The sequence below is a fragment of the Ailuropoda melanoleuca genome, chromosome 19, assembly GCF_002007445.2.
Source record: "Ailuropoda melanoleuca isolate Jingjing chromosome 19, ASM200744v2, whole genome shotgun sequence".
NCBI lineage: Eukaryota > Metazoa > Chordata > Mammalia > Carnivora > Ursidae > Ailuropoda > Ailuropoda melanoleuca.
Genome location: NC_048236.1, coordinates 22669325 through 22684950, shown reverse-complemented (window position 1 = coordinate 22684950; position 15626 = coordinate 22669325). Strand labels below are relative to the sequence as shown.

The window sequence follows — 15626 nt, the reverse complement described above, 5'->3', positions numbered from 1 at the left end:
ATCATCAAAACTTCCCCTCTCAACTGGATCATTCTTATCAAAATACAAGTGTGCTGTAACCTCTCCCACCAAGGACCACATTTCTAAACCCAGTGGAGAACTGTCAGCTCTCACATGACTTATCTAGATGTTCATCATTTCTCTGTCTTAAAACACTTAGTTCCCTTGACATCCAGGAAACCTCATTCAACTGCTTTTCTTCCTATCTCATCAGCTCTACCTTCCCAGTCTTTTTGAAGGCTCTTTTTCCTAATACTTGAAGTGCTCTCTTCCCTTCCGATCCACAATGACTCCATTTCATCCAGGCTCGGATTTAAATACCCAAATCAGTCTCTCCAGTCCTGATCTCTCCATTAATTTAAGATGCGTATATCTACCGCTTACTTGACATTTCCACTTGGATGTCTAATAGTGCTTGAAGTTGAATGTGTCCAACACAGAGAATTCTTGGTTTTCCCTCCCAAACCAACCCATCTCCAGTCTTTCCCATCTCACCAAAAGCATCACTGTGACATGGCTGCTCAGAACCCACACCACAGCTGTGCCTTATCTCTCCCTCACACTCCACATCTGGTCCATCGGCGAGTTTGCTGACTCCCCCTTCGATGTACTTACTTCTCATGGTCTCCCTGTTCTCCCCATCATTATTTTTCATGGGGATTATGGCAATGTTTCCTCACTGTTCTGTCTGCTTCCATTCTGCTTCCTACAGTATGCTCTCCACATAATAGTCAGATTGATACTTTAAAATCTACTCCAGTCATTTTCCTTCTCCACTACAAATGTTTCAATGGGTCTCCATCACATTTCAAATGAAATACAAACTCCACTCATGGCTTAGAATTCCTTAAGGCCGGGCCACTGCCAACTTCTCTCTTGGTATCTTTCCCACTCTTGGTTAGCTTAGTGCATTCTTGACCTCATGCCTTTTGCTGTTCCTTCAACACACCAGGCTCACTCCTCTATGGTCATTTCTCTTCCTTGAAGCAATGCCTTTGACAACCACTCCAGGTTTGATCTCTCACTTCATGTAGGTTTCTGCTTAAATGGCATGCCTTTCTCAACTGTTCTATTTAAATGCTACTCTAGTGTCTCGCTCTACTTAGAGCTTTTTCTACCTGAAATTGTGTGTGTATGTGTATTTGTTTGTTGTCTGTGTCCCTATATTAGACCGTAAAGCCATGAGATGCTGGCACCCAGAACTGTGCTTAGCATTTTAGTAGGTGCTCAAGAAATAGTTGTTGAATAAACAAATTGCTTTTTGCATCATCTCCTGGGCAAGCATTTAGGAAATGGTCAGGGGCCCGCGATAGGGAGTTGCGAAAGGAGGTGAAGGGGGAGGCAGGGATTGAAGCTATTTATTGAGCCCCTCTCAGGGCCAGGCACTGGAAATGCTTACCATATGTCATATTACTTCAGTGACTCACAAAATCCTTTGAGTCACAGTTCAAACCTGTATCTTTCTGACTCTAAATTGTATATGCTTCCTATATGTTTATGTTGCCTTCGCTGAGGAGCTGGTGGCCAGGGAGCACCCAGACCCAGAAGGTTTCCCAGAGGTGCTGAACCACCAGGCTCATGAACTCTGTTGCTTGTTCACCTTCAGCATCCTCCTTCTAACAGCACTCCCTCCCCATGCACAAATAAACAAGCAAAGGGAGCAGTGACCTTCTATAAAGAGTAAACCCGAGAGTGGGCTATATGTCATTCATCTTTACACCCCCTCCCCCATGGCCCAGCACATCCACAGCAAACAGCAGAGACTAGATGAATATTTGTTGAACTGAACTGAATTAGTAAGAATAATTATTACCACGTTACAGCAATATATGTCAGTATCCAAGAGCTCTTTTAGGAATCAAAGCGATGCTATGTTTAGAAGCATGATTTATGAAAGGGTAAGAACAAAGTCCATAGATAAAGAAGGGGCTCTGAGAAAACAGCTTCTACTTTAGTCTTCAGCGTAGCACCCGGGAGTTATATCTGTGAGTCTTCAGCTTCTTTACATTTTGGGGTGTGACAGGCCATTTTGTTTTTTGACTCAGAGAATATAAGACTTAAGAAATAATGAGTCTAATCTCCTGACTCTTCAAACAAACAAACAAACAAACAAACAAACAAACAAAGAAATCTCACTTTTTTCATCATTGTTTAAGACATAAAGATACCTCATACAGAGCTGGGACACTCAGGGAGAAGCACACCCCCNCAAAGAAATCTCACTTTTTTTCATCATTGTTTAAGACATAAAGATACCTCATACAGAGCTGGGACACTCAGGGAGAAGCACACCCCCAAAGATCCATTTGTGGAACTTGCTCTTACTTCCTTAGAAACTACAAATGTCAGATTTTCCAAGGAGATATGGAAAGAGGCACTGCTTGGAATATTTCTCAAACTGGCAAATTTTAAATAGTAAGAAGTACTTACTGGCCTTCCGGAGGGTCCTTCTGGTCCAGGGAAACCTATATCTCCAACAGGCCCTCTGTCACCCTATAGGCATATTCACAGACAAATATTAATTGCTATGAAAAGCTTTGAAATTGCATGCAAGTACAACTATGAAGTAAGTGGCTGGCACTCACCGGTTCCCCTGGAACTCCTGGAGGCCCTGGGGCTCCAGGTTTTCCCTGGAAAATCAAATCAAAGAGAAATGTTAAGAGCCAAATTAGGGCATGATGCCATGTGCTTCCCCTCTCCACCTGTGAATTTAATGTGCTTCCAGGCTTGTGGCTCTCTATGCTAAAATGGCATTCCTAATGGGACAGAGTCTGTGGGGATATACACTTGACTATGGAGGTTCCGAGATATGGACTAGAATGCAGTTCTCTGAATGTACATATATGTCTATAGCAGAGGAATGGGAGGGGACAATAATATTTTTAAAAATATGAAACCAATGTATCCTCATTACTGGAAATCTATCTAGTGCCTTATTTGATTGGCAGCTCTTCTTGACTTTGGGGGTGGGAGGGCACACAGACTCAAAGAAATCTTTCCTAGACTTTGTGTTTCATAAGAGGATTTCTAGGTTCATAGTAGAATAGCCTGAAGAAAAACTATGTTCGACTTGAAAAGCCATGTTTGGTTGAAAGGTAGAAGGCAAGATTGATTTGCTCCAACACACTGTGGCTTGGAGGACTGACAATAGAGAAATGTTGAGTAGAGAGACCACTGGGAGGGACAAGAGAGGAAGATGGTCCATCAGAGACCAGAAGTGAGAAGTGCCAAAGTGTCCAGACCAAGCTTAAAGAAGGAACCATCTCCCACCACTTAGACCTAATGTGGATAGAAAACCAAATAGTGCAGGGATGTAGGCCTGGGCCTGAGGCTGCAGAAACCCTAGTAGGTTCCCCAGAAGAGAATCTGAAAAGGAAGGACCCTTTACTCCTCTTGCTGTCTAGAACTTTGGGAGGAGCCCCCCTCACAAGTTCGGACAAGGCTGAGTGGTGAAGCTAGGCAGACACAGGGCCTGACAGGGCAGCCCTGGTTCCCCAGACCTGTGCGTACAAGCAGGAACCGCTGAAGCTCTTGTGGGCTGAAGTTGGGGGGATGTGTTAGACCTGGAAGACTAATGTCCAACATGGTCTTGGCATAGGACACAAGGGGGAGAGTGCTCAGGCTTTGAGATCTGAGACAAAGGGATCAGGGACATCCATGCAGGCAGCAGCAATCTCAAAGGTCAGGGGGAGCTTGGAGAACGTTGGGTAGAGCATGCTGACTGGAGGCCTCACCTCACTGCCAGCATTCACAGACACCTCCTCTTCTATACCCATGTGTCAATCTGGGAAGAATTAGGAGAAACAACCCCTGGAGAAATCTCTGCATGGGCTTGAATATACTAGAAAGAGATAGAACAGCTAAATAAGGGGATTCATCCTCTATAAAGGATGGTTTTCTACAGATTATGCATGGGTTTTAAATTTTTGTTATTAGGCTTAACAACTACATAGAGTAAAATAGAGTAGCTATTAGCCTTTTAAAGAATGGGAGTGATGGGTGGTGGTGAATGGCAGTGGGTGGCGGTGGGCGGTGGTGGTCGACACTCTGGGTTGTGTAGGGTGTCAGTAGATGTCAATGGGTGGTGGTGAGTGAGATGGTAGGGCCCTTTCTTATCTTGTATTCTTATGATTCAAGCACATAGTTTCCACTGACTTGCCTAGCCTGGGCCTATCCTGGGCCTACCCTGAAGGGGCACTGAACAAAAGGATAAGTGGGCTCTCATTCATAAAGCATGGCCACAAAATTTTAATTAGAGCATCATGAATGAAGAGCAGAATTATCCCTAGGGCTCAGAGAAATGATTTCAACCTTTCCTGGAGCACTTCCTATTCATTTGAAAAGACCTTGATGAGATTAAAACATTTGACACCAGAGAGCAACAAAAATGATTGAGAGGCTGGAAGGGGTAGTTTACGAGGAAACATTAGCAGCAGTAAAGATCTGTTAATAACACCAGGCCGAGGGAAAACTCAGGCAGATTGCAGCTTAATACCAAGAACTTGAAGTACATGTCTAAGGATAAGAACTTTGTCTTTTGGGGCCCAAGAAACCTTAAATAGGACAAGAACAGAGAAACAAAACAAGCTTCTCAAAGTTGTGCTTGTGTACTAACATACTGGCACAGGCAACTAACTGGGCATCTCCTCCCCTCCTTAAGAGAGTTGGGGGAAAAAAAGAAAAAGACAAAAAATAAGAAAAAGGTGAAAATAAAGAAAGGAGCAGTCTTGGGGTCCCTGGGTGGCGCAGTCAGTGAAGTGTTGGACTCTTTATTTCAGCTCAGGTCATGATCCTAGGGTCATGGGATCAAGCCCCACACTGGGCTCCATGCTTGGCTCTGCACTCAGTGGGGAGTCTGCTTGAGATTCTCTCTCTCCATCTCTCTCTGCCCCTATCTCTTCTCTCCCTCCGTCTCTAAAATAAATAAATAAAAATATTTTTAAAAATAAAAAAGAAAGAATTCTGGAGGATGGATAGAGACAAGGTGGTTTTATTTTTTTTTTTAACTGGATGTTTCTAGAACCTAATATCATAGGAACTACTCTGTGCTCCCCAGCCCTTCTTGATCCCTAGCCATAGATTTACTGTGGAGATAGAATTGCTTCCTTGTGAAAATAATGTGAGATACTCTGGACTCACCGATATTCCAGCTATTCCTGGGGGACCTGCTGGGCCTCGATCCCCCTGTCGAGATTTAAAAAAAAAAATTGCTACTTATAATGATATCTATAAATTCTTTACCTATAAAATTAATGCTCAAATGATTATTTAGATTTGGTAAAGTTTTCTTTGGTATTGATAAGCATTATCAATATCATCAGATGGGAAAATAAAATGAGTAGCTAACTAAATTTGTTAAAGCTTTTTTTCCCCCCCAAAATGAAAGCAAATTATAAACTTAATGAAAACAAGCATTTAGATTATCATTTCTGTGACCTATTTTTAATAGCACGCCACACATCCTTACAGCTAAAATTAGTCAATACAGTATTTTTATTCCAAAAGTAATCCATTACCAATATGTAAAAAAGAAAGCATATTGAACGTCTTCTTAAAAGCTTTTCCTATGCTTGTCTTACTGGACGTAGGGTTAGAATAAAGATATTTAGAACAAGGGATTTTGTAGTTCTCCTCATTAGGCCATCAGAAGATCCCTTGAATTGCTCGGAACAGTAGAGTGACACAACTCTTTTCCCAAAGGCAATGTGGTATTTTAGATAAAGCTGATGATGCTAAAAGTACTAATGATTATATATGGGATAATAAAATGGCAATTTTTGTTGAGCAGAACCTACATTAAAAAACCTCATAACTTCATTCAGGGACATAAAAGAAGGCTTGATTAAATGGAGAGATATGTTTTGTTCTTGGAGGGCAAGACAATGTTGTAAAGGTGTCATTGCTACCCAAACTAATTTATAAATTTAATGCAATTCTTATGAAATTGCAGCTTGATCAGATGATATTAAAGTCCACTCGAGATAATGAATAAATGAGAGGATAAAGGAAAAAAATTAAAAGAAGAACAATAGGGAGATTAGCAATACCAATATCTGAACATATCACAAAGCTCAAACAATTAAAATAATGGAATATTGGCATAAGATTAAGCAATATGTCAATGCAATATAAAAACACTATATAAACTCAGAAATAGACCAACATCCATAATAGGATTTTAGTAAAGAAAGGAATCTATTAGTCAACAAATAGTGCTAATAATTGAGTAATTTCCCTGAAAAAAGTTTAATTCCTCTTTTTATGTTACACTCCATGTAAATCCCATATAGATTATATAAAAAGTAAAATAAAAGAACTAGAAGAAATATTAAGTGACTACCTAATTTTGGTTGAGAATAAGAATAAAAGGAACTTAATGCAAAAAGCAAAACAAGAAACCACAAAGAAAAATAGTTTGCTATTTGATTACACAGACATTATATTTACATGTACAACGAGATTAAGCATGAAAATGAAAGGCCAGACCAACTAGGATATAAACTCTAACGTATAAATACAAGTAATATCTTTATAAAGCATAGTTATAGACAAATAGAAAAAGAGCTAATAGAAGAGTGGAGAAACAGTATAAACAAGTAATTCTTGTCAGTTTCACTCTGCTCCTTTTAAATTATGGGATTTTTGCCCCTGAAATGCATATATAGGGACTTTTTATTCAGTGGAAACTCTTGTCTATCTGATAAAGGTTAATATTAAGAAGCCTTCTCTTGGACAATATGGTCCTTCCAAAGTTCAAGTCTTGGAGTTCTTTGAACCATTCTCCTCTAATGATCTGGCCTCTTATTTCCATTGTTATACCTGAGACATTGTGAGTAACAATAACTCCATCCCACCCATAATCTCAGTTTCATGCATTCTGATATTGGGCCACCATAGTTTTGACTCACTCCCTTGAGTACCTTGGATTCTCACACTTTTGATGCCACCAAGACCTCTAATCTATTGAACAAATCTTTCATCATCCTTCAACTCTCTCGATGGCCTCTCTCCCTTATTTATTTAGTTTCAATTCCATAGTCACTTGTTACAATCACTCCTTTGTGTACACCATTGACTCTCTTGGCCCAGTCTTGCTTCTACTACTCATTTGTCAAAACTGGAACCTTGTTTAAATTTATGTTTTTACCTGAGTGTACATGCTGGAGAAGATCTCCCTGAGTGGTCTCACTTCAGTTCATGTCCATGAACCTCAGGGGGGCAATGGGGCTGCCTAGTCACCACACTTTGTTGTCCCTGGACACTCCCTCTCTCTTAGAAGACCTTCACCTTAAATCTCCAACCTCTTCTCCCTAACTCACTCTCAGGTGATGATCTTCTTCTTCCATCTTTGAGAAAATTTCAGCAATCAGAAAAGAACTTCTATAGACCCCAACCAATTATTCTTCCTGTGTATCAGTGCCTATACTCTGTTTTTCTACCTGTTACTAGAGATGAATTATCCAGACTCCTCTCTGAAGCCAAACCCTCCATTTATGTACTAGTTCCCATTTTCTCCTAGGTATTCAAGGATGTCATTCCAGCAATTCTCCCCTTTCTTCCTATATCATCACTCCCCTACCCTATTCTAATGGATCATTCCTTTAGCATACAACTATTCTGATATTTCTACGGTCCATTTCTAAAATCCATTTTATAAAACACTACCCTTCCTCTAGAAGCCACTGGCTCATTTCTTTGCTTTCCTTTGTAGCAAAATTTCTTGAGCACTGTTACACTGTATTTGCTATCTCTAATTCTTTTTTTCTTATTCTCTCTTAAATCCATTTAAATCCAACAGTTGCTCCTACCAAAATCATGAAATGGTAATAATCTGTTATTGTTAAACCTCTGTATTGCTAAATCTAATGGTTAGTACTTGACCATCCTACTTGACCCCATCCCCATCATACTAGCCCTATTTTCAGTATTTGAGACAGGTGATCACTCCCTTCACCTTGATACATTATATTAACTTGGCTTTCAGGACACCAAATTTCCCTCCTACCTCCTTGGTCACTTCATCTCAGTCTCCCCTGCTCATTCCTCCTTTTCTTCCTAATCCCTTTATGTTGGAGGCCTCAGCGCTCAGTCCTCGGTCTTCTCTTTTATAAAATCTACTGTCATTCCCTTGATGATTTTATTAAGTCTCCTGGCTTTAAGACAGCATCTATACTCTTGGGACAACCAGGTTTAAATCTCCAATAAGACTCTTTTCACTCCATGCCTTTAGATCGTTCTGCCTACTCAATACTTCCACTTTGCTATCTAATAGATGCTGCCAAGTTTGACCTCACGTCCAAAGTTAAACTGATCATCCTCACCCCCTCCAAACAGGCTCTGTCTATAGCTTTCCTCATTTCAGTTGATGACTATCCCGTCATGCCAGTTGCTCAGGTCAAAAAACTGGGAGTCCTCCTTGACTCCTCTTTACTCTCTCATACCCACGTCCAATCAATTAGAAAGTCCCTTGGTTCTACCTTCCCAATATATCCAGAATCTAGCCATTCCTCACTATTTCCACCATTTCTACTTCCATCTGAGCCAATATCACCCTGGCTGTATTATGGGAGTAGTCTTCTAACAGGCTTCCTTGCTTCACCCCTGCCCCCCAGCTGCAGGCCCCATCACCCTTCTACTCAGAAATGAACTGCTGGCTCCAGATTTTACTCAGAGTGAAAGATAAAGTCTTCACAATGGCTAATAAGCCTCTTTATTATTAGTACTTCTCAAACTACTTGTGCTCCTTCAGGAGCAGTTTATCATTTACGTTCTAATACATCCTAAACCAAGGTGAGTCAACTGATCACATGTTTGAATATCATGGCAAAGTTAAATTGCTAGACAAGTTTTAAATACTTACTCTCAGTCTATACTTGCCTTGCCACAGAACCCATCAGAGAATTTGCAGACTGGCACCCATCCTTTATCGGCTACATTTTGAGTAGTATTGCTTTGCAGGAGTGCCATGACAGGGCTACACCTCACTTCTACTCCTACCTCTCTAACCTCATCTACGACCCTTCCTTCACCTCATTCCCCTGTTCTCCTTTGGTGTAGCAGTAATGCTCATGTCTCAGCGCATTTAGACCTAATATTTACTCTTTCAAAAAACTGTATATAGTGCTGTACAGCTTGAACATTTGATATGTGCAGATACTGTGAAATGACCACCACAATCGAGCTAATTAACGTAGTGGTGAGAACACTTAGCAATTTTCAAGTATACAGTGAAGTATTGTTACCTATCATCGCCATGCTACACATTAGATCTCTAGAACTTACTTGTATTGCCCGGGACATTCTTCCTTTAGGGTTGAGGGGACTTGGCCTACTCTATCTCACTCTTTCAACTCTTTGCTCAGATCTTGCTTTCTCAGACCCATATTTAAAATTACAACCCTTTCCTTTAGCACTCCCAAGCCCTCTTAACCTGCTCTATTTTTTCTTTCTTTCATAGCATTTCACCAACATTATTACTTATGTTTATTCTTGTAGTTTCTGTATCCTCTTCCTGGAAAATAAGTTCCTTGAAGGCAGAGATTTTTGTCTGTTTTGTACTCTTAGCTATCTTTAAACCTAAAATAGTTCCTGGTCCAATAGGAGGAGCTCAGTAAACGTGACCACATTTTTAACTCCTGTACTTACCTTTATACCTGGAAATCCTTCTAGTCCTGGCAACCCCATCGCACCAGGTTCTCCCTGTTAAATATGAACATAAGAAATGCAGGAGAAATGACCAAAAGGCTTTTTAAGCCTTGGTTTCAAAAACAAAGATTTTTTTTTTCTTTTGCCAAAAAACTACCCCTAAACACTATTCGGCAATTTAGCAAGTAATTGGTATGCTCTATTTTCAAGCATCTGTATTCTTGCATTTGATATTTGAAAACAGTTTGAGAATAAATCTATTCCCTGGAGAAGTATGAATATATTTTCTGATTGTTTTTATTCTGATTAAGGATCTAATTAGAATGAATCCCTCTAGTTAGTGATAACTCCAATTTCAATAAAAATCAGAAGGAAAGATGGACTTTAATGAAGTTTGCCAATTTGTGAGGTACCCAGGGCTGCTAGATGACCAGAGAATAGGACTAAGCTCCTTAAACACAAATGAAGATGAAGGTCTGATAGCAAGGTTTCCCATCCTGCAGCGTGCTTCGTAGCTGGCCGTGAATCGTGGAATGCTTCAGAGGATGGGTCTGGAAGCAGCATCTCTAATGATTCTAAGTTATTGCTTAAGCTCATAGGTCACTGGCAGAAGATAAGGAAGCATTTCCATAAAAAAAAAATCTTTTACATATTCTAGTGTATGGTCCCAGGCCAGCTGGAGCCTGTGGGCTCTCAAGAAATCTATTTAGAGAAGTTAGGGTAAAGGAAGCTGCTACTTTTGAGCAAATAAACATTAAGGCTTTTAAATCAAGAGAGAGGTAGTTGTCTGATACCTCCTTGTTAATGAATTGATGTTCACTGCAAATATTTTCTTAAGACACTGGATGCTTTCAATATAATCACATAAAAAAGGGAGCTTTCATTCTCTATAAATATATTTTTGCATGAATAATTCTAATCTGCTTCAAAATATAATAGTCTCCAACTTCCATTATTACTTATGATATTGTCCTTATTACAGAACACTTAATGAACAAGCAGATGACTTGATACTTTTCATGCCTTAAAAATCTTTTTAAATGTCCACTAATATATAACCTGTCAATCAGACAAAAACAAAAACAAAAAGATATTCACACTCTATTCTGCATGAAGCTCTGTGAAAGAGGTCCTGGATTGTTGACAAAGGAAATGAACTATTTGATTCTCTTTGTTTACATGCTCAACAATCTTTAGGACCAAGGAAGGTGGTCACCCCATCAATCAATATTTATTTGAAAGTAGTTAGTAATTAAATATTTAATTGAAGCCACTTATAAATTAAATATCAAAGGAATTAAATGGAGCACCTCAGAAGATAAATTCAATTAGGGTAATTTTTGTCTACAAACGTTTACTGAGAAGATTAGAAACAGTGGTGCAGACCTAGTGTCATGGGAAATGAAGGATGCAAAGAGTAACTCTCTCCCCCTGCCCACCGCCTCCTCAAATTGACTTTTTCATTTTCTGCTCTGTGACCTATCATTCTACCATTCCTGGCTTATTTCTCTGGTAGGAAGTAATCTTTGTCTGTGCTGGGCACCTGGTGTGTAATGAAGGGAGTTGCATGGTGGTGCTGACATAGCCTCAAAGGATAATTTCAAAGGTTTATGTAGGATAGACCTGAGGGTTTACACAGTATTTAATTTCATTATTTCAGATTTCTGTTTTTGTGCTTCACCCACTTAAATCACATCTCCAAAAAAAAATGAATATCCTTTAATCAGTTTTTATTCTTTATCTTTGTTGTAGCTAAGGAATTTGAAACCTAATTTCTTCAAGTCTACTCAAATATGTCTGCTACCCGTTTTCCAATCCAAGTGAATTATGATTTATCCTTTATTAGAATACTTAAAAAATGTTATCACCTTGATATGCAGTTATTAATGAAAAGTTTCAAAGAATGTTCCAGAAAAGTCAGTGAGAAGTCTAGGGACCGCTACATGATTCAGAGGGGCTGTGAGTCAGTAGGAGAGGGAAAGACCAGGAGGAAATTTTTATCAACAAGATGAAAGAAAATTAAAATTAGAATGAAGGATATGATTGGTGAAAGCATAAAAATATTACAGATAAAAGGGGGGCAACATGAATAAGAAAACAAAGGAAACTTCTAAGTTACATAATTGGGGTTCAGAAAATGATACTAACTAGCTGAAATCATGCTTTCAGGGGAAAAAATTGGCCCTTAATATATATCAACCAATAACAAAAAATATGTGCTTTAACGCATGTCCTTTGAAAATATATTTAGATGTGAAAAGATTACTTTCTATGGCTTCCTCTGTCGCTCTTTTAAAATTTACTCCTCCAGTTTTACCAAACGGAATTGTAATGAAACGGCCTTAATTGTTTTTTCACGTGACAGTGGAAGATGGTTTGAAACTTTATTTCAGTTTCAGGCATATCTGAGTTTCAAGCATCCTGTATAAATCAAGGTTAAAAGGTTAATCCAAGTGAAATATGAACATTTGCTTGACAAGGACATGACAAGAAGAATTGCCGAGGAATAAAGGGAATCTAATGAATTTGGCAGAAGCTTCAGACGGACGCCCCATGGCTGAGAAGGATGCCTGAGAACAATTGTCACTCTCTGGGGGGCTGCAGGACATGATCTCTTTCCATGCTGGGTGCTAACCTCCTGATACATTACACCTATGAAGCAGATTATGACAGCACACCGCATTTCCTACCCAAGAACTGCCTAAGACATTCAAAGCAAACAAACAGTCCCTTGGTTTGGGGGGGGGGTAGGGAGAGACTGGAGACATATTAAGGAATTTCTTTTTTTTTTTTTTAAGATTTTATTTATTTATGCGACAGAGAGACAGCCAGCGAGAGAGGGAACACAGCAGGGGAGAGGGAGAGGAAGAAGCAGGCTCCCAGCAGAGGAGCCCGATGTGGGACTGGATCCCGAAACGCCGGGATCACGCCCTGAGCCGAAGGCAGACGCTTAACGACTGCGCTACCCAGGCGCCCCACATATTAAGGAATTTCTTTCCAGTAAGTATTTCTCTTCCACATTCTACTTAATACTGAGTTAACTATCAAAATATTGCTGTCAGAAGAAAGTGCCGTTTGTCAGGAACTTCATGTGTGCTCTCCTCCATCACAGGGTGATTTTGAAAATACTCTGATAAAAGAGACCAAGGCCAAGGGCAGGGACATCAAGATCAAAGCATCTTGAAAATGAACACATTGCTGGTATTTGGTGGTTTGCCTCCTGCCTCCAATATTAGATAATTAATGAACATCTAAGAAAATAGGCCATCTTTGCCTGATGTCCTTCTTTCAAACTTCAATAAAGGCTCATTTTCTAAATGACACAAAGCATGGGAATATACATACCACTGGGCCAGGGTCTCCTTTTGGGCCCTACAAGAAAAGCATGGAAAGTCATTTTTAAAAGAACGATGGAAGCAAATTATAGAATCTAAAGCATTTTAATTCAATTTGCTTTAAGACACATACAATATATTTGCAAGTTTTATTTTGCTACAGTTTGGATTTGAACAGTAAGATGATGAAACATAACTTGATGGAACCCCATGACAGTGACTGCTTGGACATTGATTTAATGCTTAGATTTGCAATGCAGACAGTGACACCACCATGCAGAATGCTATTTTTCATGATTTTGGCAGGGTACCTCTTCTCCATTTTACTATAATTGGCTATCATTTATATCCTACTGCATAAGATTTTGATTATATTTTGTACCATGTATTTTTTCAGTGAACTTGAGTTATTTATTTATTTATTGTGGTTGTTCAGCTAGGGAATACTTGGTAATAAAAAACTGTACTCACAGGGGGGCCAGGGGGACCTGGAAAACTGGGAACATTCACACCTCCCTTCAAAAGAAAAAGAAGAAAAAGGTGAGAAGCATTTACAGCAACCCATCACTGGAAAATAATCTTACATAAGTCCAAAAGTAAATACCTGGATTTTATATAAACTGCTCATTCCATTTCCTTCATTGAATGGTACACCCTTCAGAAAGAGAGGAGATAGAGAATTACTTTTTTAAAGTTAATAGTCTCTCTACCTTTTATCCTTTTACCAAATGATATTTCTCCTATTTTATTTTAGAACATGAGTTTAATGCTACAAGTAAAATAAAACAATGTTTCCATTTTGGGCTTTTCAAAAGCAAATGTAGGGGGGACAAAGGACCAGGAGTGTGAGTTACACCTGGAGCCCAGAGAGACTTTCAGTAGGGATGTGATGAATGTTCAGGTTTGAGAGATGAGACACTAATGCATTCAGAGGAAAATACTATTTGCTCATTAAAATTCAGTTTCTGAATTGCCAATTTATGCTAACTATTTACAGCCCGCTGACCCGCAGGCTATAACACCGTGGTGTTGATAAAGATGTGAATAGGGAGCAATTGGGCTGCTGAAAAGTAATTTTTTACTACAGTCCCTTCATACTAAATAGAAAAATAAAGTAAATGGGGAAAATGATATTACTCACAGCCCTGTGTGGATGTTTCTACACAAACATATTCTTTAGAACAACAGAGAATAAAACTTCCTAATAAAACTGACCTATGAATGGAAAGTCCCAGAGTAACTAACACTTAAAGAGAACTAATTTGACAGTCTTAAAAGAATCATATGTTTTGGCATTCAGGAAAAAGTTGCAGATAAAAATTTTAGCTGGGATCTTTTATCCTTCTTTTAAGAAATTCCCATAGAATCAATACTCTGCATTTTTCCTTTTTTGAGATTTCCACACTTCAATTGCAAAACTGAAGAAGCCCTCATTTCCCTGCTTTTGGGTGATGGTGGCCCAATGGTGCTCAGTGAACAGGATTTGTGTACATCTTCTAAACACTAGTGATGGGAGGAAAAATGCTCCATTCATTTATTCCTTTATTATTTCACTCACTCATTTGGCAACTGGCGAATGCCTACTGTATTTTAGTGTGCTGAGTCCTAGAGAGTTGAAGAATATTTTTGTCTGAGATTTCTAGAGGAGGTGTCCCATAAAAAGACAATATGTAATCTATTTTGAAGAATGAATAGTTTTGAAGAATTCAGGGGGAAGAGGAAGATTTCCTAACCCAGTGTAAAATACAAGCCCATTTTTGAACTCATGCTATATGTTGCTTGTTGTGCCCACTGGCGAGGGAGTGGAGTGTATTATAGGATTTGAGCCCCAAATGCTTTCTGTCCGGCTTCTTTGTTAAGGGAAAGGCAAGTAAACAAAATGAACAGGTTTAGGAAAACAGAGTGTAAATCTCTTCGTTTATTGTGTAAAGCGTGCGACTGCATGCAGACTAATTATATATCTTTGTTGTCTTCAGAAAGTCACAGACTAATTCTGCCCTTTCTCAGGCGAGTTTGGTTTCTTAAAGTATTCCTATGAGGGAGGGTGGAAAAGAACATTCGCCTGGACCAAAGCTCTGCTGTGATTTGAGCGTGGCCCCACATGAGGGCAGACTTGCTACAGAGAGAGGTACCTCTCCTCTCTGCAGCCTCCCTGAAAAAGAGTGCATCTGTCTCAATCGCAGGCATAAAAACATTGATGGCTCTTGTACATTTTATTCACTAGGTGCTATATAAATAGAATTTCTCTGCATCTCAGACATCGCGGATGGTAATGAACACATATAGCCTAACACCAAATTCTGTACCAACTCACATTGCTGGAAGGGAGCTCTTTTTAAAGCCCCTCTTTTCTGTGAGTGAGGTTCCCTGAGGTTAAATGGCTTTCCTGGGGTCCCCCAGGCAGGATGTGGGGAGTTGGGGCATACACTCAGGTCTCCTGAGTCCAGAGGAGGGAGGCCCATGGTATGCAAATCTGAGCACTGCATATTGGGGCCACACTAAAGGGGAAAAATCAGGTCTCCCCAAAGCTGCAGTGGCTATCATTTATATGTATCCATAAAAACCAGACAACTTTTATCCTGGAGAACATCTAAAGGTAGTCTGACCTCTGAGTTATAGAAGTCTCAAGCAGACACACATGAATTT

General features: G+C 39.5%; 1 protein-coding gene across 1 annotated transcript in view; it reads right to left on the bottom strand.

The window, feature by feature from the left end:
* COL19A1 (collagen type XIX alpha 1 chain) overlaps nt 1-15626 on the bottom strand; it is a 312582-nt gene that overhangs the window by 24918 nt on the left and 272038 nt on the right. Inside the window, exons 38-44 of the mRNA XM_034648272.1 lie at nt 13585-13635; nt 13452-13496; nt 12991-13017; nt 9646-9699; nt 5140-5184; nt 2586-2630; nt 2431-2493 (exon numbers count right to left, since the gene is read on the bottom strand). Of these exons, the coding sequence (XP_034504163.1) occupies nt 2431-2493; nt 2586-2630; nt 5140-5184; nt 9646-9699; nt 12991-13017; nt 13452-13496; nt 13585-13635 (330 nt within the window). The remainder of the gene's footprint in view (nt 1-2430; nt 2494-2585; nt 2631-5139; nt 5185-9645; nt 9700-12990; nt 13018-13451; nt 13497-13584; nt 13636-15626) is intronic.